At 41.8% G+C, this 24,615-nt stretch overlaps 1 protein-coding gene across 3 annotated transcripts in view; it reads right to left on the bottom strand.

Annotated features, from left to right (window-relative positions):
- FGF12 (fibroblast growth factor 12) overlaps positions 1 to 24,615 on the bottom strand; it is a 614,868-nt gene that overhangs the window by 310,319 nt on the left and 279,934 nt on the right. The window contains exon 1 of one of the 3 annotated variants that reach the window (XM_066241207.1): positions 59 to 2,197. The exons of the other annotated variants lie outside the window; for them this stretch is intronic. Coding sequence (XP_066097304.1) covers positions 59 to 257 — 199 coding nt within the window. The 5' untranslated portion in view covers positions 258 to 2,197. Of the gene's footprint in view, positions 1 to 58; positions 2,198 to 24,615 lie in introns of those variants that run through there. 3 annotated transcript variants of the gene reach the window in all.

Below are 24,615 nucleotides of genomic sequence, written 5' to 3'. Positions count from 1 at the left end.
GAAGGGGAGGAGGAAGTCAGCTTCTGGGGAGCGCCCTGCCCCCGGGGCTTCTACTAACCTGGTCTCCGTCTCACTGGCCTCTTGCGGCCGCTGCAAAAGCGCACCTTGCTGAATACCCCGAGGACGTGCCTCTCACACAGGGAGCGTCCGTCTTTGCTGGGGCTGGAGCGGCGCTTGGAGGCCGACACCCGGTCGCTGTTGGACTCTCTTGCCTGTCGCTTCTGCCGGATCAAGGAGCTGGCTATAGCCGCAGCCATAGCTGCTCGGCGAGGGCCACAGGCCCGGGCTCCACCGCGCCCTCGGGATCGCTCTCCGCCGGGGCGAGGGCAGGACCTCGGCGGCCGGGAGGGACAGGGCAGGCGCGGGAGGCAGTGCTAATATTTGAAAAGGTTGCAGTTCCGAAAATCCGGTACCCACAAGGTAAATCAGAGTCTAGGCGGCGGCGACAAAATGTGTGAAAATCCAGATGTAAACTTCCCCAACCGCTGTCGGCGGGGGCAGGTCGCTCCCAAACCTTCTTGTCAACTAGACTCTTTCGCCCCAAATTTGCACCCCAAGGCGATCGGGGTCCAAGGGGCAGTGGGGAGTTTGGTCACACTGCCTTAGGAGTACCAAGTGGAAGGGAAAGAAGAATGTCCAAAACCACAAGCCGTACCCCTTTAGGGAGGCGCAAGCGTTGTAAGGTGTCCAAAGTATCTATCTACACATCCATCATATAGAACCCGTTTGCACAGAGTCCGGACCGAGGCGGGTAGGATGCCCCCCGCAGAAAACACTAAAAAGTGAATAAAACGTTCCTTTAGAGAACATGTCACCAACCGCAGGAGACAGGAGAGGAAGGCAGCAATTGAACTCCCTGCGGCCCGCGGTCCCGAGATTAGGAGGTCCTTCCGGGCTGGGTGAGGTCTGAGGAGCGCAGCGCGCCGCCGCTGTTCTCGGCTCAGAGAGGCGCCAAGTGGGAGCGGCTGCAGAGCCGGGGTCGGGGCGCGGGGTGGCGACAGCTGTTTACAGCTGCGGTGAGCGCAACTCCCCGGCCAGCAGCACCAGCGAGAGCAGGAGGCTGAGGAGGAGGGAGGGAAGGGGGACTCGGGAGGAGGAGGGAGGGAGATCCTCGAGGGCTAAGCACCCCCTAGGGAGAAACCCCCGGAAAGCAGGCGCAGGGGATCCGGGGCGCCGAGAGCAGGTGCTCTTTCTCTTTCCTCTTGCTTTCTGGCACGAGACGGGCACAGTTGGTGATTATTTAGGGAATCCTAAATCTGGAATGACTCAGTAGTTTAAATAAGCCCCCTCAAAAGGCAACGATGCCGAAGGTGTCCGCTCCAGCTCGGCGCCCACACGGCTTTCACTGGAGCTCCCCGCCAGGGTCCGCTGGAGCTGCAGCACAGAGCCGTCTCCGAGCGGCAGAGAGGGAGCAAAGGAAGCAGGGGGCGCCCTGGCGTGCCCAGGATCAGGTCATCTCCGCGCTGACCGGCCCCCCGGGTCCGCGCCGCCCGGCAGTCGGTAGATCACAGGCAAATCAGATGGGGATTACCCGGAGGACGCGAGGCCGATCATTCAGTCCTGCGCGGCCCATCCCAGCTGAGGAAGGAAGTAACCAGCGCGCTGCGAACACCCGCGTGTCCGCTCGGGTGGGGCGGGGGCTGGCTGCGGGCGACGTCGGCTAGAGGTGGTTGCAGATCCAGGCCGGAGCTGCCCACCATGGTCTGGCGCCAGGGGCGCAGGCGAGGCCCTGGGACCGCCTGGGGCGACTGCGGGGAGGTGGCTAGCGTCCAACCTGGGTCCTTGGAGCCGGACGCAGACTCCGGGGCCCCACCGGCCAGGAGGCAGGTGCGGGCTGCTGCCAACTCGCCCAACTTGCGCGGGTGGCCGCTCAGAGCCGCGGGCTATCCGGATGCCCTCCTTAGCCAACCCAGGCCCCGGAGGGGACTCTCAGGATGGATTCCCATTCATGGGCTGAAGGTCTGGGCGCGTAGAACTGAACCAGCTCCTGTGTGCTGTCACCAAGCCGGATCTGTTCACTGGGCTGGAGCGCTAGCTCCGTAGGAAACTCCAGGCGCCGACGCCGCTGCCGAGGCGGTGGTGGGACCAAGAGCGGGTGGCGGTGGGAGTACCTCCGGCACTCTGGGCCCCCCTCCGTAGAGCTCCGGAGCGCCCAGGTGGGGCCAGGTAGGGGCCGGCTCCCAGAGCGCAGGAAGAGCCCGGTGCTGAAGTCCTCCTCCCCTCCCTTGCGCACTGCTCCCAGGCTCCTTTCTCCTCTTTCCAGTCACCCCGCTCCCCCTTCTCTGTCTTCTGTCTCTCCCCTTTTCTTTTCTCTACGCAATCCTACGTGATTGAGGTTTGGATGAGAAATTCTCAGGCAGAGCAAGAGAACTGCAGCTCGGGTCTGCTCTGTCCAGTCCCTCCCCCAGGAGAAAACAGTACCATAAGCTGGTTGAAGGACCCTGAGTGTGCCCAGAAGCGGTTTGGAGTGGCGCGAGGCTTAGAGAAGGCAGTCCACATTCTCTCCAATAATCTGGAGCAGGTAGAATCCTCTAGGAAGGAAGGTAGTGGACTCTGAAGGAATTACCAGCCTCTTGGACGCTCAGGTTGGCCCCCAGGTTTAGCTCATTCTGGAACAGGAAAAGTGCATCCACTTCCTTTAAACTCAGATTTCTTGGTTCTATCTGGAAAGCTGCACCACAGGCTCGATCCCTACAAGGAGGGAGTAAGTGAGCACCCTGCACAGGGAAGAGTGGAGGGAAGGTGACAGGGTGACTGTGGGCAAGGACAGTCCACTCTGGCTCGAGTGCTGTCAGGTCTCCAGGAGTGCTGTGATGACTGCTGTATGCTAGGGAGACTCAGCAGAGAAGATAATGTCACCCAGATTAAAATGCAGCAAGAAAGGCTTTGGAAATGCAAAAAAAGGAGTAATCACCTTCCATTCATGCCAAGGTCTAGAAGTGGCTATCAGTGATCTTTACACTTTCTAAAACTTGTCTTTAAATATCCCTAATGCCTACCCTTCACAGACATCTGGCTAAGTGTCAGGATAGTGCCCAAGGTTTAAGTGGATGATTTCCAAGCAGAAACGAGTGTATGTGGGAAACACCGTAGTAGAAGGCAAGGAAAATGCAGGCCCTGGAACTACTGAAAATGGATGTGGGACCCAGAGAGACTCCAGAAACAATCGAGATGTGGCCACAAACCTGTGAACCTAGCAGAAATTCACTTAGGCAATGAGGATTGCGGTTTGTAAGGTTGTTTAGACCAGACACTATGTCAAAGAACCCTACTGTGTCTGGGGGCCTGGACCTTTCATGCTGCCACTGGTCATAACACAGGCAGACAGGGTTGGTGGGGCAGACAGCCAGAGGATGATCAAATAGCAAGGTGCCCGAGAGAGAGGGGGGAATTCCAATTGTCCTTGGGGAACACACATCCCCTGCAGCAGTTCAGTGTGGCTGCATTAGAATAAAGAACTCAGGACTTAACAATACAGAACAAAACAGGTGAATTCATTTTCAAAAGTGCATCTAGATGGGGCAAAGGAATCATCACTTAAAGTCAAGGCAACACTACACCAGTTAGACAAATGTCCACGTTCCACAAATAAAATTACTTTCTTTCCTTGGCTACCAGAATTCGTGTCTCTTTCTTGACAAAGGCAGGCACAGACAATACTAACTGGCTTTGGGGGCTCCCTGCCTTTTTTTTTAGATCAACACCAAAAAGAAAAACTCAGCTACAGTAAGGAATCTAGAGAAATGGGCAGAAGGTGGATGTCCAGTGAGGCCTTGAGAAAAATTAATGCATACCATTCTTCTGAGTTGCTTTTTAAAATCCAGATTCCTGATGTTTTCTCAGAACGTGAAGGAAAAATCTCTATGAGTAGAACCCAGGAATTTGAGTTTTTTAACAAGTTCTTCAGGTGTCAAAGGCGTAAATAATAGTAGAAGAGAGAAATAAACTCAGACTTCAAAATCCAACACATTTCTCCAAAATTGCAGTCTCCCACAAAAAAAAAAAAAAAAGCCTGAAAAAAGGATTGTGTTCTCTAATCTTTGAGTGTGTAGGTGTTTTGCTGTGAGTGTATGAGAAAGAAGGCTGTTTTTATGCAGAAGGTAACAAATGTAGCAGTCATAAGATAGAAGAGGGGGAAGAGGGGGAGATGAAAAAGCAGGTAACAGTGGCTGTTTGAAGTTCTCTCTGACTTGAAATGACAGCCTCAAGTTAGGCATTTAAGGAACAAAATAACAAATGCCAGCTTTCTGAAAGCGATATCATTCCTGGTTTTAGATCTTTATTAAAGGAACGTGGTGATTAGACAACAAAGACTTCACTTTTTCTTTTGTGTTCCTGCAGGTCTTGTCAGTGTGCTTTTTAGCCATTTAGCCCCTCAAGTCTTCATTAGCATCATTTACTCCATTTCCCCAATGAGAAAAAGAGGCAAGCATAGGGAAATTTGAGAAATTATATAGGACGTATGTATAGGGTCATTGAGATTATAAACAATACTTAATTTTTTTTGATATCCAGAAATTCATAACTTTTTCCCTGGGCCACTAATACTAATTCTCATAAGTCTTCCTCCATGGTTACTAGGACACTTTCAATATCTTTGCATTTTGGGGTCAGGGATGAGAATCAATCAGCCTACTGAATATTTAGGTAAAACAGGATTATTTTAAAAAGCAGTATTTCAGGGATAACAATACCTTGATTTTTAGGCTATCTTTCTTTGCACAACTTGAGAATTTTCCTTTACAATTCTGGAGATATCAAGGGTGGAACTGGTTTTAGTTACTTTGGAGAAAGTTGCCAGATAAATACTGAAAAGGTAATTATATAGTTATATTTATATTCCTGACCTTCAGTCAAACAGATAAAACACGACCGTCTTCATCATCTCCTTATTTTAAAATGACAAGCCATGGAACATTTAATAGTCTATCCCTTGTCATAGGCCATGTCTTCCAATTCCCAAATCAAACTATTAGGACCATTGTGGTCATTCATTTGAAACTCTGAACTGAGCACAGATTGCATCCAAGGTTCTGTTCTGGTTACCAAGGGTAACTCTCGACACCTACACATCCTCCCTGCCCTCAGCAAGGTTATAGTTCATACCATCATGATCTTGTTTGTTTCCCGTCTTAATCACCCACTAGCTGTATGCTACTGGACAAGTAATTCAATCTCTCCAAAGCCCATCTGCAAAACAGATCAATGAAAATGAAACTAGCTATACCTATCTAAATAGGCTGCTACAGGCTCATAGAGGAGGGATACTAATGTAAAACATACCTTGTGATTCATACACATTATCATTTACTCCTGGACATAATGCATGGAAGGAAGGCTAGAAATCAACCTGAAATGAAGGATTAACCTTGACATTGTAATGGCAAACAGAATTTTCATTAGTAGAATACTGTCAATGTGCTCGTCTGTTGAGAACACAGAGAAGTGTAACTCTTCCCATACGTCATCCCTTATTTCTTTGAGACCAGACCCCTGATTCAAAGCTTGGTAAATATGAGTTCACTAGGCTCTCACACAGCAAAGCCTGATGGGCAGAACTTTTCTCCATGAATTTTATCCCATACAGAAACTATCCTTACATTTTCTTCTCTCTACAAGATTGTCAGTTAAAATAGGTCAGCTACAGCACAATTACTTTCTAATAACTTTTGAATTCATTTCTACAACAAATTTATTTATGGTGCTTATTCGACAGTTCAACGATTGAATTACTACATGTTACATATGTCTCTGGTTTTGTCATCTCTCAAACTAAAAGACAAATGACTTAACTCTTCTTTATAACACACATTAAGAGTGGTATCCTTTTTGCCCAAGTAGAGAAATTATCAATGTCTCAGAGAATGTTTTCTTTGCTAAGAAATAAAAGATATAACTAATATAGCCAAGGCTAAGCTCCCTGCACAGTTCTAAGTGCACTGCAGTTAGAGACACATCGAATTTTTACAACAAGCCTTATGAGGTAAGTTCTAACATTATCCTCATTTTATAAATGAAGAAACTGGGGCACAGAGAGGTTAAATTGCTTTATCAAGGTCACCCAGTTAAGAATTGGTGGAGTTCAAATATAATCCGTGTAATTTACTTCCAGAGCTTTTCTTTTTTCTTTTTTTTTTTATAATTTTATTTTTTTAATGGGGTGACATCAATAAATCAGGATACATATATTCAAAGATAACAAGTCCAGGTTATCTTGTCGTTCAATTATGTTGCATACCCACCACCCAAAGTCAGATTGTCCTCTGTCACCTTCTATCTTGTTTTCTTTGTGCCCCTCCCCACCCCCTATCCCTCTCCCATTCCCCCCTCCCCCCCGTAACCACCACACTCTTATCAATGTCTCTTAGTTTCACTATTATGTCCCACCTACGTATGGAATAATACAGTTCCTGTTTTTTTCTGATTTACTTATTTCGCTTCGTATCATGTTATCAAGATCCCACCATTTTGCTGTAAATGTTCCGATGTCATCATTTCTTATGGCTGAGTAGTATTCCATAGTGTATATGTGCCACATCTTCTTTATCCAGTCATCTATTGATGGGCTTTTTGGTTGTTTCCATGTCCTGGCCACTGTGAACAATGCTGCAATAAACATGGGGCTGCATGTGTCTTTATGTATCAATGTTTCTGAGTTTTGGGGATATATACCCAGTAGAGGGATTGCTGGGTCATAAGGTAGTTCTATTTTCAGTTTTTTTGAGGAACCACCATACTTTCTTCCATAATGGTTGTACTACTTTACATTCCCACCAACAGTGTATGAGGGTTCCTTTTTCTCCACAGCCTCTCCAACATTTACTATTACCTGACTTGCTAATAACAGCTAATCGAACAGGTGTGAGGTGGTATCTCATTGCCGTTTTGATTTGCATTTCTCTAATAGCTAAAGAAGATGAGCATCTTTTCATATATCTGTTGGCCATTTGTATTTCTTCCTGGGAGAAGTGTCTATTCATATCCTTTTCCCATTTTTTTATTGGATTGTTTGATTGTTTGTTGTTGAGTTTTATGAGTTCTTTGTATATCTTGGATATTAGGCCCTTATCTGAGCTGTTGTTTGAAAATATCATTTCCCATTTAGTTGGCTTTCTGTTCATTTTGTTATCAGTTTCTCTTGCTGAGCAAAAACTTCTTAGTCTGATGTAGTCCCATTCATTAATTTTTGCCTTCACTTCTCTTGCCATTGGAGTCAAATTCATAAAATGCTCTTTAAAACCCAGGTCCATGAGTTGAGTACCTATGCCAGAGCTTTTCTTTTATCCTCTATGTTACATTTGAAAGAGACCAATGTTTTGCCACCCTAAAACTATCTTTAAGGATATTGATTTTAAGCTAACGGAAGACTCAGAAAGAACATTTTCCCCTTTTCCTCCCCCTTTCTGCCCAAGAGCGGCTCCAGGAAGAAAATTTTAGCATATTCTCCTTAGCCTAAATGGAGTTCAGTATGGTAGATGGGAAGGCTCCAAGCAGGGCTCTGTTAGTTTGGTCACCCGTGTCCCATTGTTTCTGGATTGCCTAGCAGTAATTGGTTTTCCTGCTCTCAGCTACCCCTAAATTGCTCATTTTCACTTTTGAAATTTGAGAACTTGTTCTCCTTCTTTTCTCATTTTCCCCAAATAACAGACATACCCAATTTTGCCTGTTTTTGGAATTTTCATGCTTATGTGACTTCTCTGTGCACATGTATTAAAATTTTATTTTCTCCTGTTAATCTGTTTCTGCTAGCTGGAAGAACTTAGCAGGTAGAAAGAAAAGTACTTTTTTGCCCCCCCCCCACTGTACGTCAATGAAAAATGGTATCATGAACAATTATAATCATGTAATAAAATTATAAAATAAGAATGGAATTACATTTGTATTTATACAGTATTTACTGTTTAGTAACCATCTTCTCATATATTATCTCACTGAGATTCTCAACAACTTTGTGAGTAAAGTTGAGATAATAAAGTCTTGGTTTTACAGAAAAACCAAGACTTCAAAATGGTATGCAATTTCCCAAGGTCACAAAACAGATGAGTGAAGACCAATTGAGTTTAATCCAGGCTTTCTGACCTCAGTGTCTTTCATATCCTAACTGAGATGGCATAGAGAAAAAAATGGAAACATTATCCTTTCATTCACTACCCTCCAGTGCTTTTCAGGGGTCCCCAAACTTTTTACACAGGGGGCCAGTTCACTGTCCCTCAGACCATTGGAGGGCCGCCACATACAGTGCTCCTCTCATTGACCGCCAGTGAAAGAGGTGCCCCTTCCGGAAGTGCGGAAGTGCGGTGGGGGCTGGATAAATGGCCTCAGGGGGCCACATGCGGCTGGGCTGGGGGGGCTGTAGTTTGGGGACTCCTGTTAAATGATGTGAAAGAGATCATTGAATGCTGGAAGGGAGGGGGACCCAAGTATCCCAAATCCTCTCTCTGTTGTCTTTGCCTCTGTCTCAGCCAGGGAGCTACCCTTGCACGTGAAAGGGGATCCTTTGGTTCTGAGAGTGAGACCTCTAAACATTTTCCTTCTTAGTTCAGTCATTCTGAAAACTATAGGGAAACTAAATAAAAAATGAATTAGAGAAGTTTAAGATAGGATAAAATTGCATTTCCTCCATTCCCATTCCTAAAAGATGTGCACTGGTTTGGATTGAACCACATGGTTGGTACTTGGTAAATGCTCCTTCCCAGATAGTTTGAGGGTGTTAGAAAACTTGCCTCAACTGACTCCCCATCATTTTAGCCCTTTTATGATTTCCACTATCACGGATCCAGCGAAAAGCCTTTTTTGTAGAAGAGACATATGGTTAGAAGATTCCCATTAGAATGTAAAACCCAAAAGAGCAGGAAGATTGTCTATTTTGTTTACTTTTCCAACTCCACCACCTAAAATAGCATTTAGTATATAGAAGATGTTCAATAAGTACTTGAATGAATTTATTCATCCATCCACCCTTTTAAAATATTTTAAAATGAAAACATTTATTCCAATATCAAAGAAGCAAACTCAGTTCTCATGGATAGCCTCCACATTTCTAATTAGATCATTTTGTTTTATTAACACCTCTAAAACTATCTCCCTTAATTTAATCCAGCCATTAAAATCTGATAGCCTAAGAGGGTACATGGTACCTAGATTTATACTTTGAGCAGTGCCCATCATTCATATTTAGGCCTATAGTTTCAGGTTTGATCCTTCTTTCTCTCTCTTTCTGTCTCTCATACATACACACATTCACACACACACACACAAAAAAAAATGAATACAAAAATGAGGAAAAGACATCAGAATGAGTAATCGATTTTTATTGTATCTGAATATGGTCAAAATGACGTTAAATGATTTGATAATTTAACATTCTTGCTGCCACCCATCTTTTTGAGCTAGTTTTTTCATGGACCATTCCTAGTTGCTCTCATTTCTAATTTTAGACTCTAAAGTTTCAGGGAATAGATTTTGTGGAAATAGCATTCCCTTAGAGCACCCAGCACATGACGGGCACTCAAACCGTAACACGAAAATTGTGGTAAATTTATATTTTTGTCCTCTGTATGCACAGAGATCTGGGTACCGTGAATATAATTAGAGAATGACCCTGCCAATTCTGTGATCATAGATAGTTGATAGGGAGTAAAATTTTACTGCAACTAACTGAAATATACAAAGTGGTTAGTGAAAACTGTCAGGGGAGTAAAATGGGAATTTGAATAAGGTGACCAATAAGGCCATTTCTACTCCTGGGTTTCTAGAATTCTCTAAAAATGCTATGTAAAGTAGAATGCATGTGCAATCTAGAGTAAAATAATATTTTCCTTGTATAAAGTTATTGAGTCTTTCAGAGACTAAGTGTATTTGCCTGTAAACTGAATACTATAGGCGACATACATTGATTAGAATAATGTATTGAAAAGATAGCATTGGCCTTTGAAAAAAGAAAAAGTATGATCAAATTAATAAATAAATGAATGGTAGATGAGTAAATGGGTGGATGGATGGATAAAATATAGTGTCTTTCATCTAGAAATCTCTAAATTCTCCTTGTTAGGCTAAGCAGAATACCACAAAACAGAAAAACTATTTGGCAAGCTTTCCTTCAGAATACTGGGGAGGCAAACAAGAAAATAGTTAATAATTCCAGGGTAGTGAATAAAAGCACTTCGTAAAGTTTTGTCATTTGCTTAACATTTTAACATAAAACATCCCACCATACCTAATTTTATACAGTTATCTAGCATACACAACAGGAAGTCAAGGGGACATTGGCTGTGTGTCTATGAAATCTAAACCAGGATGGATGGATGGATGGATGGATGGATAGTGGATGGATAATAGATAGATAGATAGATAGATAGATAGATAGATATGAACACAGCTCAGATATCCAGAAAGGGATAAGATTACTTATAAGGATAGTTCTTTAAAGAGTATTCAGAGCAAGAAGGAATTATATTTTGATAATGTTTTGGACAGGATATTAGTATTTAAACTTGAAGTGTCAGCTAAAGGGGACATCATGAGATCATCAGCTCATACTAGATAATGTATTCTCATTTAATCAACTAAAGGCTTTAAAAGAATAAGTTAGAAAATTGTCTCCGGTTGGTCGGATATGCTAAGACAACAGCAATGAAGAAGAAGTTGCGAGAAGGAATAGAGTAGGAAAGAGAAGGCACCTGAGATTGATTAGGCACCTCCAAAGCACCAGGCACAGTACTGGGCTCTATACATAACACCCCCAGAGGCCAACATTGTTATTCACAGGGACAATGAGAAAAAAAAATTAAAGGTCAGAAAGGTTAATTAGTTGTCTGAAGCATGGGGCGAGTCAAGAACTGAAATCAAGTTTAGGTGACTCCAAATCCAAAGCTCTTTGCATGACTGTTTTTTAGTGATCCACAATATAAATTTATAAGGAAATCATTTATATTACTGAACTGTTAAAAAGGCTAAAATAGCCCATGAGTTAAAGCCATCCAGAATCTAAGTCAGCAGCATCATGCTACTGTTCCCCAGGGATCACAGCCTCATTTGAAGACCTAGTTTAATAAGCAGAGGCAGGAAAAGAGAAACTGAGGAAAGTGATGTCTATCTTTAAGTGTCTGACCATTCCTTATTGCTAAAAGAATGAGGTATCCTGTTGTCTAGATGCAAACCTGGATCCGATTAAGCAGTGATATATAAGGAAGTGCAGACCAACCGTGAAAGAAACTGCTTCACACAATGGGGAAGTGAGTTGCCCCTTATCACTGATATTCAAGTCAAGATCAGAAGCAATGGGACGGGAGGAGGGCCCCCAGAGCTGAGCAGTCTATTCTATAAAACGGTTACAGTCAGCACTGCTAGGGTGGAGAAAGAATCAAATCACCATACACTGCATCCAAAGCAATACTTAGCAAAACTTTTTTTTTTAAGGAAGTGAAAAGGTAAGGATGAATAAATGATGAAACTGATTGCTGGTTGAACAAAACAACAGCAGAATGGAGGAAGATCCAAGGAGACTGGCAAGGAAAGCGTACTTAGCTATCCCTGCGGGGAAAGTGCAGGGCTAACACTTCTTTTGTATGGTGTCAACGTGTGTTGCAAAGGCTGACACAGCTGATTAAAGGGTTTACTTCTGTATGAACAGTTGAAACGCTAAGTGATAATATTTCTCTGAGCTGTGGCATTCTAGAGTGAGGAAAAGAAAACATATGAACCTATTAAAATGTAAGTAAGGAAAGCTCCTCAGGCAAGGCCCTAGGGTTTAATCAAAACTACAGTGGATTCTGTGGAGGATGGTCTTTGACCTTCCCGATTCCTGTGGAGGAAAGGTCCCATATTGAGGTAAGAGACTTGAAAGTAACCAAAGCTAATGAGCTTAAAGGCGAGCAGAGAACCAGAGGAAAATGGTTAGGAGGGCAAAGAACTATGAGCTCTAGGATGGTGCCCCAAATAGAAGGACTTCTGTTGGTGAAATGTGGCTCATAATAGAGTGTGAAAAGCAAATGTTCCCATCGGCTGAGGCTGCAGCTGCCTGCACATCTACCATATCTTTTCTCAGGAATCACAGAGAACTCTGAAGACTCAATTTATGGTGGAACAAAGGAAATATTTAAATCTATGTACACATTCACAGTTTTTAACATTGACTTTGTTTTTTAGAAAGAAAAATAATCACAAATTTGGAAAACTCAAAAACCAATTTGAAAAAAACATGATAAACTGCGAAAAATTCTTACAAAATGACTTCTCAACAAAATGTTCCAAAGCGCAATGAGGAAGATAAAGAGGTATTAGGTGGTTGATTAACACTTGTCACATTTGTGAAGCTAGGAATTCTGAAAGGCAGCCATCCTGTTTCCTGCTTGACAATTTTTAACTTACTGTATAGACAGTATAATCTTCAAAAGTGGAGAGAGAAATGGCTCACTATGAGACATTTCTGAGAAGAAGGTTGCATGTCCATGGAGAGGTCATTTAACCTCTGTGCATCAGCTTTACTCATTTACCAAATGAGAAAATTTTAAAAGAATAACTGATGATCTAAACAGAGTGAGGCAAATGTAGGCTTACAGCTGTTTGTATGGAAAATAAGACAATAGTTAAAAAATAGTAATACAAAAATAAACTCTGTTTCACATGCTCACAATTATAAACCTTCTTTTGCCCCACCCTGTATGTTTGAAGTCCTTTAATGGAAGGTTACTTTTGGAAAGGTCCTGAAACCAAGAGTGACATTTAGTTTTAGGTTTTCTAAACAAGTAAAAAAGTACATAATCTAAGTACACAAACTGTTTTCAATGTGACCACTTACTTGAAAAAGAAGTAGCTGTAGCAAAGACTGTCATGAGAACAAATGACTCTAATCCCAGAAATACTCTCTGAAGCTGTTCAATTCTTCCAATTTTGGTTCAGTCTGGGTCCCTCTCTCTCTGAGTGGTGATGGATGGTCTGTTAGTTGTAGAGATGGCATAAAACAAATGCTGTTTCCATCATATGAAGATTTCAGAGGTGTATGGTGTTTTTCGGTGTGCAATGTCTCAGGTGACTGTTAATAAGTAGTTTTATAATAATTTAGATCAAGGAAAGAAATAGTTCTACAGGGAGGAGAGTCAATAGAGCAATATGTTCCAAATAGACCTACTCTGAGACTGAGCTCAAATTCCATTCCCATGCTAGTTACTCAATATGGAATTTCATCTCCACTTTCTCATTCTTACACTGATAAATGAGACGAATGTTAAGGTCACCCACCTCTTTAATATTCTACGGTTCTAACTATTATGCTCACTAGCATCATGTTATCTAAATAACTCAAACTAGGACATTCCTTTTTCTCTTTCTCCTAATTTCAGAGCAGTTTAGTTATTCTTCACCTCCTGGCCCATGACTACATGCCTTCAGTCCCTGGAAGAACAAAACACAATTGTTGTCTTTTACCACAAAGCACTACTCTACAGCTCTAGATAAAGGCAATAATAATTCAAGCAAATATTTTTTGAGTCCTAATGATTTACTGGGAACTGGTCTAAGTACTTTATATGTATCAAGGTGTTTAATTCTCACAACAACCTTATGAAGAAGGTATTATTACTATCAGTTAGGAAACAGAGGAACAAAAAGTTAAGCCATTTGGCAGAGGTTATAAGCCAGTAAAGGGTGTGACCGGGATTGGAACACAGGAAGTCTGGATCCGGCCTCTCACTAATAGATCAGTCACCTCCCAGTTATGTGGTGCTGGTGGTAGAGGGTTCTCTGATGGTGATAATGATGATTGTTGCCACCCTTCTTATTGTCCTCCATGAAAAGAAAAGGCATAGCTGGGAAGAGAATAAAGCCTAGAAAATCTAATATGAAAAATGCTCTCAACTTAAAAGAGGTTGGGAGCTGGCCCATGCTTTCTCCTTCCAGAGAACTGAGGATATGCATGAACTGAGAAATTAGATTGAGAAAAAGTAACATTACACCTTATGATCTAAGTGTTTTCTTTTTCTTTTTATTTATTTCTTTCTTTATTGATTGATTGATTGATTGATTGATTTTGGCGAGTGACAAAAGGAGGAACAGACAGACAAGAACATCACTGTATGTGCCCTAACAGAGAATTGAACCGGGCACATACATTGTGCTTCTGGATAATGCTCTGACCAACCAAGCAATCTGGCCAGGGTGATGTTTTTTTAATTATTTAATCCTCACAATAATCCTGTGAGATAAGCATAAGAGAGATTATTATTATACTATTAACAGAACAAAACAATGAAACAGGAGTATATTCAGTTAGTCAGGACTTAAGTGTATAGACTTCCAAAGGGAAGTCCTTGTCCACGTTATCACATCGGTTCTACTGACTCTTTCCAGGCCAGACAGTTTCCTCTGAACCACTGAACAAAGTCTTCCTTCTATATCTTTCCTTATAGCTCAACCCAAAATTTTACTCTGGGTCAGATGCTGGCAGATCTGTGCTTGCTCCGAATGTTTTACCAGGATTTATGGTATGGGCCGTCTTTGTCAGACAGAACACTAACCATCCAATATCACATCGTTGTCCTGCAATCATCAAAAAGTAATCCTCAGTACTGACATCCCCATGAGTTTATAATCCTAACTGAACCCTGTGCAGCACAGCATCTCACTTCTTCCTTGAAAATTGCAAGCAAGACTTATTCTGCTTCTGAAGCAGAATCAAGCCTAAATGTGCGTTTTACTAATTTCCTTCTTTGTTAGAGAGCCCCCAGTTGCATAATCTGTGTAATTTAAATGTGTATGGCTTTCTAGCGTGCGGAGGACCCGGGTTCGATTCCCGGCCAGGGCACAGGAGAAGCGCCCATTTGCTTCTCCACCCCTCCGCCGCGCTTTCCCTCTCTGTCTCTCTCTTCCCCTCCCGCAGCCAAGGCTCCATTGGAGCAAAGATGGCCCGGGCGCTGGGGATGGCTCTGTGGCCTCTGCCCCAGGCGCTAGAGTGGCTCTGGTCGCGACATGGCGACGCCCAGGATGGGCAGAGCATCGCCCCCTGGTGGGCAGAGCATCGCCCCTGGTGGGCGTGCCGGGAGGATCCCGGACGGGCGCATGCGGGAGTCTGTCTGACTGTCTCTCCCTGTTTCCAGCTTCAGAAAAAAAATGAAAAAAAAAAAAAAAACATAAATGTGTATGGCTTTGCTAATCAATTCTCCTAAAGCCAGTAAAATGTGGGTAAGATTAAAAGAGAATTATACTGGCGGTATCGATAAAATGCCAACCTCTGATTTTCTTTTCAGAGTATTCAGCTTTAGGGAGCCACTGTATTAGTATGTATCTAGAAGAGCAACTTAAGACAGCATTAAGTCACTAAGTTCTGGGGTTTTGCCTTTTAATGCATAACTGCTGTTTGCTTATTGAAGGAGCCTGGGCAAACAGCTTAACTCTTTTCTTTTCTTTTCTTTTCTTTTCTTTTCTTTCTTTCCTTCTTTCTTTCTTTCTTTATTTCTTTCTTCCTTTCTTATTTGTTTGTTTTTGTTGTTCTTTTTTTTTAATTTTTTATTTTATTTATTCATTTTTAGAGAGAGACAGAGAGGGAGAGAGGAGAGACAAAGAGAGAGAAGGAGGAGGAGCTGGAAGCATCAACTCCCATATGTGCCTTGACCAGGCAAGCCCAGGGTTTCGAACCGGCGACCTCAGCATTTCCAGGTCGACGCTTTATCCACTGTGCCACCACAGGTCAGGCTGTTTTTGTTGTTCTTTAGCATCACCAAAAACGAAAGGAGTAGCCTTTCATTACAAAGACTTAGATATGGAACCACTGAACACAAGAACTAGACTGGAAGGAATCCTAGGAAATCACCCAGGCCAATTCCCTTATTCTATGGCTTCTGAAATTGAAGACTGAGAAAGATGAAGCATACCTTAGGTCACACAGTTATTGGTGGCTTAAGCCAAAATACAGCTTAGGCTTTCTTATGCTAAGGTCAGTGGTCTCTCAAGTATGAGATTTGATCTTTTGACCTGTGGTAGCGCAGTAGATAAAGCGTCGACCTGGAAATGCTGAGGTCGCCAGTTCGAAACCCTGGGCTTGCCTGGTCAAGGCACATATGGGAGTTGATGCTTCCAGCTCCTCCCCCCGTCTCTCTCTTCTCTCTCTGTCTCTCTCTCTCCCTCTCTCTCCTCTCTAAAATAAATAAATAAAATAAAATAAAAAAGATTTGATTTTTTGATTAAAGGTTATATTTTAGCCTGACCAGGCGGTGGCACAGTGGATAGAGCATTGGACTGGGATGTGGAAGGATCCAGGTTTGAGACCCCGAGGTCGCCAGATTGAGCGAGGGCTCATTTGGTTTGAGCAAAGCTCACCAGCTTGGACCCAAGGTCACTGGCTCAAGCAAGGGATCACTCAGTCTGCTGAAGGCCCAGGGTCAAGGCACATATGAGAAAGCAATCAGTGAAGGACTAAGGTGTCGCAACAAAAAACTGATGATTGATGCTGTTCATCTTTCTCCGTTCCTGTCAGTCTGTCCCTATCTATCCCTCTCTCTGAGTCTGTAAAAAAAAAAAATTAAATTAAATTAAATTAAAAATTAAAAAAAGTTATATTTTAGGCTTTGTTTTACAAAAAGACTAACAAATAAAATCATATACATAGAACAAGCTTCTCATTCAGTTCTGACAAACACCACAGGTTATTTATGTATTACTATTATCATATGCCTGATTTACATATGTATAAACAGAAGCTCAGGCTGCCAAGGGGGTGGACCATAGTCACATTCCTGATAAATGATGGCATTTGCACTCTCTCTGTGATCTCCTTAATTTGAAATTCTTTATTTCTTTCTTTGGATCTTTCTTCACCTCCCTCCTCTTTAAAATTACCTGTTTGGATAAAATAAAATCATTTATAAAATCTTCTTTAAGCAATAGTAATGCCTGCAGTTGGCAGACAAGGTAGGCATTTCTTTTGTTTTTCCTCACTGCCTACTCCCCCTCATCCTCTTTGGTCAACATTATTTTCAAATTAAACAGGATTCTTTAGAACCAAAGGGATTGTTCTTACTGGTTTACTGCATAGGAGAAAGCAGTTGTAATTCTCTTTGTAACTACAGATGTGTCATTAAGATACAGAATTCTTTGTGATGCTAATGAGAATTTTCCTCACCAGGTAGTGCTGCTTGCAAAAACATCTGGTGCAGCGTGCCAGGAATACACGTGAGCAGAAAGGCAGGCCACTAATCTCGCCTGAGGATCTTCTCCATCAGGTAATTTCATGGCAGGCACCGCCTTTAATATATGGATAAGATGCTGCAGCATTTTATAGTCACATAAATAATTTTTTTAATTAGTTCACCCCCTGTGCTTCTTTGGCTTCAAAGATTAAATTAAATGCAAAACTTGCAACTCACTGCTGGAGTGTTTATTAGCCTGTAAGTCATCTTTAAAAACAACTACAGCTTAGGGAAATTCAGTGAAGAAATGAATTTGGCTACATCTTAAACATATGTAATTTGAATCACATGCCAGAAGAGAAAAGTCTGTACAGAAACGGCCATGTTTGTTCTCTATAACAATTCACTTCCAGTATATATATGTAAAATTTTGTGTATATATAATTTTATAGTATAGAAACATATAAGCCCTGGCTGGTTGGCTCAGTGGTAGAATGTCGGCCTGGTGTGTGGAAGTCCTGGGTTTGATTTCCAGTCAGGGCACACAGGAGAAGCAACCATCTGGTTCTCCACCCATCTCTTACCCCTTCTCTTCCCTTCCTGCAGCCATGGCTCGATTAGTTCAAGCAAGCTGGACCCAGGCACTGAGGATGGCCCCATGGCCTCGCCTCAGGCACTAAAATAGCTCAGTTGCTGAGCAATGGCCCCAGATGGGCAGAGCATCTCCAGGTTGGGGGCTTGCCAGGTGGACCCTGGTGAGGGTGCATGCAGGAGTCTGTCTCTCTGCCTCTCTGCCTCTAACTTAATAGAAAGAAAGAAAGAAAGAAAGAAAGAAAGAAAGAAAGAAAGAGAAAGAGAAAGAAAGAAAGAAGAGAAAGAGTGTGAGAGAGAAATAGAGAGAAGAAAAGAAAAGAAAGAGAGAAAGAATTTTTAATTCCTAAGGTAAGGACACTGAAGGAATGAAATATGATCTATTGCCAAATTTTCTACCAAATATTTATTTTCCTTTGCTTCTACATCTATATATACCTCTATTTTAATCTATCCATGCATTTTATCTATCCCTCCATTCCTCAGTTAAAGGGCACTTACTACATGCCAAACTGGGAGAAATAAAATAAAACATTGTTTACACCTGCAAAGAACTTACTATCTGGTAGATAAGCCTGATATTTTATAAGATAACATCCACAAGGAAACACATTTCAATGCAAGCTGGGCTCTGGGCAGGAGAAAATTCCACTCTTCTCAATTGGAAGAAACCTTGCAAAGTTTCAGAAGAAAGCAACATGAGAACTGCCCAATCAAGGACAAGCAGAATGTGGCCTCCCATAAAAGGAATGAAGAAATGCCTTCTAACCAGAGAAAAGAGGAGAAACGCACAGAAGCGTTTAACATCAGGCAGGCTGTGAAGTCCTCCAGGTCAAAGACTCTATAATTTGTGCATTATTATATCTTATGTGCCAAGCTCAAAGTTAATAAAACTAAATTAATTAAACAAAACCATAAATGAATAAGCAGTATTTGAAGAGTATTGATAGCTCACTGGGTTCAGAAAATAAGATGTATGGAAACATACTGCAGAAATCAGTTTCCAAAGGAAGTTTGGTAACACATCCCTAGGGAAGCGGATCGATTGCTATGGAATTTGTATTTCATCTTGAAAGTAACAGAGAGATATTTAAAGTTTAAAGGCCCTGGCCAGTTTGCTCAGTGGATAGAGCATCAGCCCAGCATGCGGATATCCAGGGTTAGATCTGTGGTCAGAGCACACATGAGAAGTGACCATCTGCTTCTCTTCCCCTCCCTCTTCCCCTCTCACAGCCAGTGGCTCAATTGGTTTGAGCATGGCCCAGGCGCTGAAGATAGCTTGGTTGGTTGGAGCACTGGCCCAGAAACAGGGGCTGCCAGTCAGGGTGCATGTGGGAGTCTGTCTCACTATCTTTCTTTCTCTCAAAAAAAAGAAAAAGAAAGTTAAAAAAAAAAAAGACATGGATACAATTTAATCAATAAAGTCTCATAATATTTCATCTTTTAATAAAAGCATCTAACTGGAATAAATGTATTACAACAGAGTTAATAGTAACTAGATTCAATTTATTACATAAAATTAAATTATATTAAACTGAAATTTAATACATTAAAGTTATATGGGAATGGAAGTGTCTTACTATAACTTTCTTATATGGATATAAATAGCATAGAGGGCACATGAAACAAAGCTCTAAGAGACCAAATTCTAAGACATTACACTTCATAAATGTTGTTGAAAAGTCTCACGTGACCACATGTCTGTTTTTATAAGTAGAAAAACAGGTATCACTATCCAAAGCTTCCCCAGGGACATATATGGAAAATAGTGCAAGATGGATAGTGTAAGAGGTGGATGATTTAATCCTGTTTCTACCATTAAATTGGCCTCCTAAGACCCTGGGTGCTTCTTCCTTTTTTCTGGTCCCAGCCCTCTCACCTAGAAAAGAAGTGGGTAGCTTGGGACCCTCCATAATCTGCAAGTGCTCTGATGGTCTGTGATTCCAATGAGGGAGTCGGGTTGAGGACCTCAGAAATGACCCCATCGGTGTCCACACTTAGCACAGCAGTAGCTGATATACTTTGTTAGGTAATGAAACCCACAGTATCTTCTGAGGGAAAGATAATACACCCTCTTATTTATTCATCTAAGAATTAACAAGTAGCCTGACCTGTGGTGGTGCAGTGGATAAAGCGTCGACCTGGAAATGCTGAGGTCGCCGGTTTGAAACCCTGGGCTTGCCTGGTCAAGGCACATATGGGAGTTGATGCTTCCAGCTCCTCCCCCCTTTCTCTCTCTCTCTCTCTCTCTCTCTCTCTCTGTCTCTCTCTCCCTCTCTAAAATGAATAAATAAAATTTAAAAAATTTAAAAAAATAAACAAAAATTAAAAAAAAAAAGAATTAACAAGTAAAGGTATAAAGTAAAAGATGAGGAAGGAAGCTACACACAGATGCTCTGGTCTGATTTTTTGCGCCCTCCCACATCAAAATCATATGCTGAAACCAAATGCCCAATGTGATGGTATTTAGAGGTGGCATCTTTGGGAGATGATTATAAAAGACACATCAGACAGCATCCCAGACCGTTCCTTCTGCCATGCCTTCTACAACGCACCATCTATGAACTAGGAAGTGTGCTATCACCAGACAGCAAAAGTGCTGGCTCCTTGAACTTGCACTTCCCAACCCCCAGAATGATGAGAAGTAAATTTCTGTAGTTTGTAAAATTCCCAGTTCTGCTATGGTATTGTTGTTACAGCAACCCAAATAGACTACGACAACTGAAAATATATTAGGCTTCAAATTTAGACATTTGTGTGGCTATTCAAATAAACTATTGATTTTACCCTCAGATAATCCTATTTAGAGGATGGCAATCCAGTATGTATACGAATATCGCTTCTAATTATTCTTTTTTTTTTTTTTTTTGTATTTTCTGAAGCTGGAAACGGGGAGGCAGTCAGACAGACTCCTGCATGCGCCCGACCGGGATCCACCCGGCACGCCCACCAGGGGGCGATGCTCTGCCCATCCGGGGCATCGCTCTATTGCGACCAGAGCCACTCTAGCGCCTGGGGCAGAGGCCACAGAGCCATCCCCAGTGCCCGGGCCAACTTTTGCTCCAATGGAGCCTTGGCTGCGGGAGGGGAAGAGAGAGACAGAGAGGAAGGAGAGGGGGAGGGATGGAGAAGCAGATGGGTGCCTCTCTTGTGTGCCCTGACTGGGAATCGAACCCAGGACTTCCGCACACCAGGCCGACGCTCTACCACTGAGCCAACCGGCCAGGGCTTCTAATTATTCTTAAATTATTTTAGAACTGTAGCCAGGAAAACGTGTGACACAAAAGGAAGATGGCAACACCGCAGTAACTATATTAAAAGCCAAAGAGACAGTGCACACACTTACTTTTATCTTTAGCTATGGTTTAGAGAGAGACATTTACATAAGAAGCCCCAGAATTCAAAAGAACCAAATGTCTCCAGAGCAGAAAAGTGTTTGACTTGTACTCAGAATACCAAGTTTAAATTTTACTTTTTTAACTAAGTAACTATAGAACCTTAGATTACCAGTTTATTGTCCTTTAGCTTGGAAGTCACCTTAAAATGAGAATAAAATTAATTAGTAGAGTAATTATTTTGAGGACTAAGTGAAAAAATACATTAATTACTTGGCATAATTCATGCCTCATAGTATGCGCTGCACAGACGGTAACTATTTATTAGAATGTGATCACCTGGGGCTTTTCAGTAACATTTGTAGAATAGGTGAGTGTGACATTTTTGTATAACATGTGATTTTGTATAACATAGTCTAGACTCAATAAATGTAAAAACTAAAAACAGTACTTTAAATATAAAAGGAAAATTCAATCTATAATTTATATTATCTGGATGGAAAAAGAAACAAAATCCAAAGGTAATTATAATTAACATGGTAGTAATTTTCTGCATTTGGAAAAAATAATTTGAATAGTATGAATATATAGTGGTTCTCATGTCATTTCATTTAATGGTATGTGTCTGTGTAAGTACCACACTGAGGAAACAATTTTTTTTCAAGACAAGATACTGATTAGCTCTTAAACTGCACTGACTGATGCAGTCCTGACAGTATCAGTGTATCTAAGACACAGCAGCAAGGAGCAGAGCCCGCCTTTCCTGTAATTTCCAAGAAGCAGAGAGAAAGCCTGTTTATGGCAGCAGGGATAGGGGACATGGCCTCTTCTTATCTCCAGTAGCATCTGAAAAAATATCCCTACTAATTTCATACTTGTTTATATAGAGTGCAAGCCCAAAGCACTCAGATCACTAGCCAAAGAGAGCATCTTAGAACCTCAACTGTGCTTTTCCAACCAAAAACAAAAGAGAGTCAATAGTGTAGAAAGTTGGGTCAGATGGAAAATGCATTCCTTATTCAAGCCCCTCGAGGTTCTTTCCAATTGCAACTTCTCTTGTGAACTTCTAACAGACTCCCCTACCACACAAACACACACACACACACACACACACCAACACACACACACACACACAAATACACTTCTGAGTGTTGAAAGCACTTTCTGAAGTTCTCATAGCAAAGACAGCTTCCTGTCTTGCATGATATTGACAGATACCTTATTCACATCTTATCTCCTCACCTAAACTGATTTCCTAAAAGGCAGGGGATCAAATTTCCTCATTTAGAAGCAAGCGGTCTAATTAAATGTGTGTTGGAAGAAAGGGAGCAGGGAAGAAGGAACAAAATTTCACATGTATGAAAAGCATAGAAACAAATTACTATAACTTAAAACAGGGGTCGGGAAACTATGGCTCGCGAGCCAGATGTGACTCTTTTGATGGCTTCATCTGGCTCACAGACAAATCTTTAATAAAAAAATAATAATAACGTTAAAAATATAAAACATTCTCACGTATTACAATCCATTCATTTTCTACCACTCATGTTCATGGTTGCGGGTGGCTGGAGCCAATCACAGCTGTCCTCTGGGACAACACCAAATTTTTATTGGACAATGCATAACGTACACGGGTTGTTGTATGGCTCTCACGGAATTACATTTTAAAATATGTGGCATTCATGGCTCTCTCAGCCAAAAAGTTTCCCAACCCCTGACTTAAAACAACCACTCTGATAACAATGTTGACATTTATATTTCTGAGTCTCCAAGCAAATGATTCAGTGAGAGTTCCCTTTTAAAATGACAAAATATTCAGAATATTAGGAATAAATAAAAAAGAAAAAAAAAACACTACTTGGGATGATTGCCAACATAGAAAGGATCTAAAACCTTAGAATCTTCTCTTTTTTTTCTCTAACTAGTGAATTTTCTCTCTCTCTCTCTCTCTCTCTCTCTCTCTCTCTCTCTTTTATTTTTTCTCACAATTGGGTTTCAGGATACGATAGAGGGAACTCCAAATCTGGGTAAAACTGACACTTTCCCAACCTGATGACAATATCAGTTTGAGACAGTAAAACATGAAAGAGAAAAAATACCATTAGCCAATATCTGTATATTTTAGACTCACAGGAAGAATAAGAGATTTCAGGAATCAATTATTCCAGCACCTTAACTTTACATGCAGGATCTGAGGCTGAGACTGTTTCCTTAAATATTCTGTATGCCTTGAAGCACCGCAACTCTGCACGTGGTCCTCCTCCTGCCGGGACTTAAGTCTCCTGTGTTTATCCCAACTCAGCTGTCAGCTCCTCTTTGACACCTCCCCTGCTTCACTTACTCAGTGTATTAATCCTCCTTCAAGCCCTCTGGGTCACTTTTATAGAGTTTCATTTATAACTTACATATATTAGTTAGATCATGAGTTCCTTTTAGGCGGGAACTATGTTTATCTTACCCACCTGCAAACGCCTGAAATATAAATAAAAAAAACTTCACAAATTGATATTAAATAGAAATATCCGCCGTGGTTGGAAGGAAGGAGACAGCCAAAATGGAGGCAGAGGTGGGAGCCTTTGATTCTAGAAAAAAAAATGGAAAAAATGGATTTTGGTGCCTGTGTGTTTGTTTTTACTCATTGGCCAGTATGAGGCTAGAATAAAGGGAAATGGCCCACTAGTTATTGGCTCCGTTGTTTCATTACCGTCTGTCTGAATCAAATGCTAACCTGCACGGCCAGGCGGCTATGATGGTGGCCGTGGCTACTGACCCTACAGTTCTAAAAAGAAAAAAAAGAAACACTAGAACATTCTTAGGGGCCTCAGGAGCATGAGACATTCACCCAAATTTACAAGTATTACAGAAAGAGCCAACAGTCTTTTTAAGCCTGAACTACACAAATGAAAAGGGGGGAGGCAGGAGAAGAGACTCACTCCACGAGAATAACTGTATTAGGACTGCTCACTGAGGCTGCTGCCTTCCCTCAGCCCCTCAGAGCACTTCAGCCAGTCTCCGAGTAGTTCACTGTCACTGCAACATTTCTCTTTACAGTGTATGCTTGTTGACTAAAGTAACAGACATGAGGGAATCAAAATGTAGTATTTCATCAAAGGTATAATGAGTTTTAATAAAGAAATAAATATTACAAGCAAAAGAAAAAGAAAAAAGAAATATCCGAGTTTACTGAAGGAGACGGGCATCACGCCACCAAGAGGCCGGCACGAGGCTCAGCTCTCTGTGAAGGCTAGGACCCGGACTCCTCTCTAACAGCCCTCGCTAATCATGTTAAATCGTAAAAACACTTTCTTAAAAACAGGCTTGTGTGGGATAACTGAAAGAACAGATTATGTTGTGATGGGAGGGGGCAGGAGCTGGTCCTCTATAGTCCAGTATCTTTGAAAGAGATATGGATTGAAAGAAACAATGTTTTGTTTCTTCTAAGAACTCCTCTCGTTTCCGCTCTCCTTTCTCTTTCACTTCCTTCAGGTGTTCTTTATTCTTCAATAAAGAGGAAGTATTAGTAGCTGTATCTTAAGAAGTTACAAAATCTCCCCACTTTCTACATCCAA

Source organism: Saccopteryx bilineata, chromosome 8 (genome assembly GCF_036850765.1).
Source record: "Saccopteryx bilineata isolate mSacBil1 chromosome 8, mSacBil1_pri_phased_curated, whole genome shotgun sequence".
NCBI lineage: Eukaryota > Metazoa > Chordata > Mammalia > Chiroptera > Emballonuridae > Saccopteryx > Saccopteryx bilineata.
This window is presented reverse-complemented; position numbering and strand designations above follow the sequence as displayed.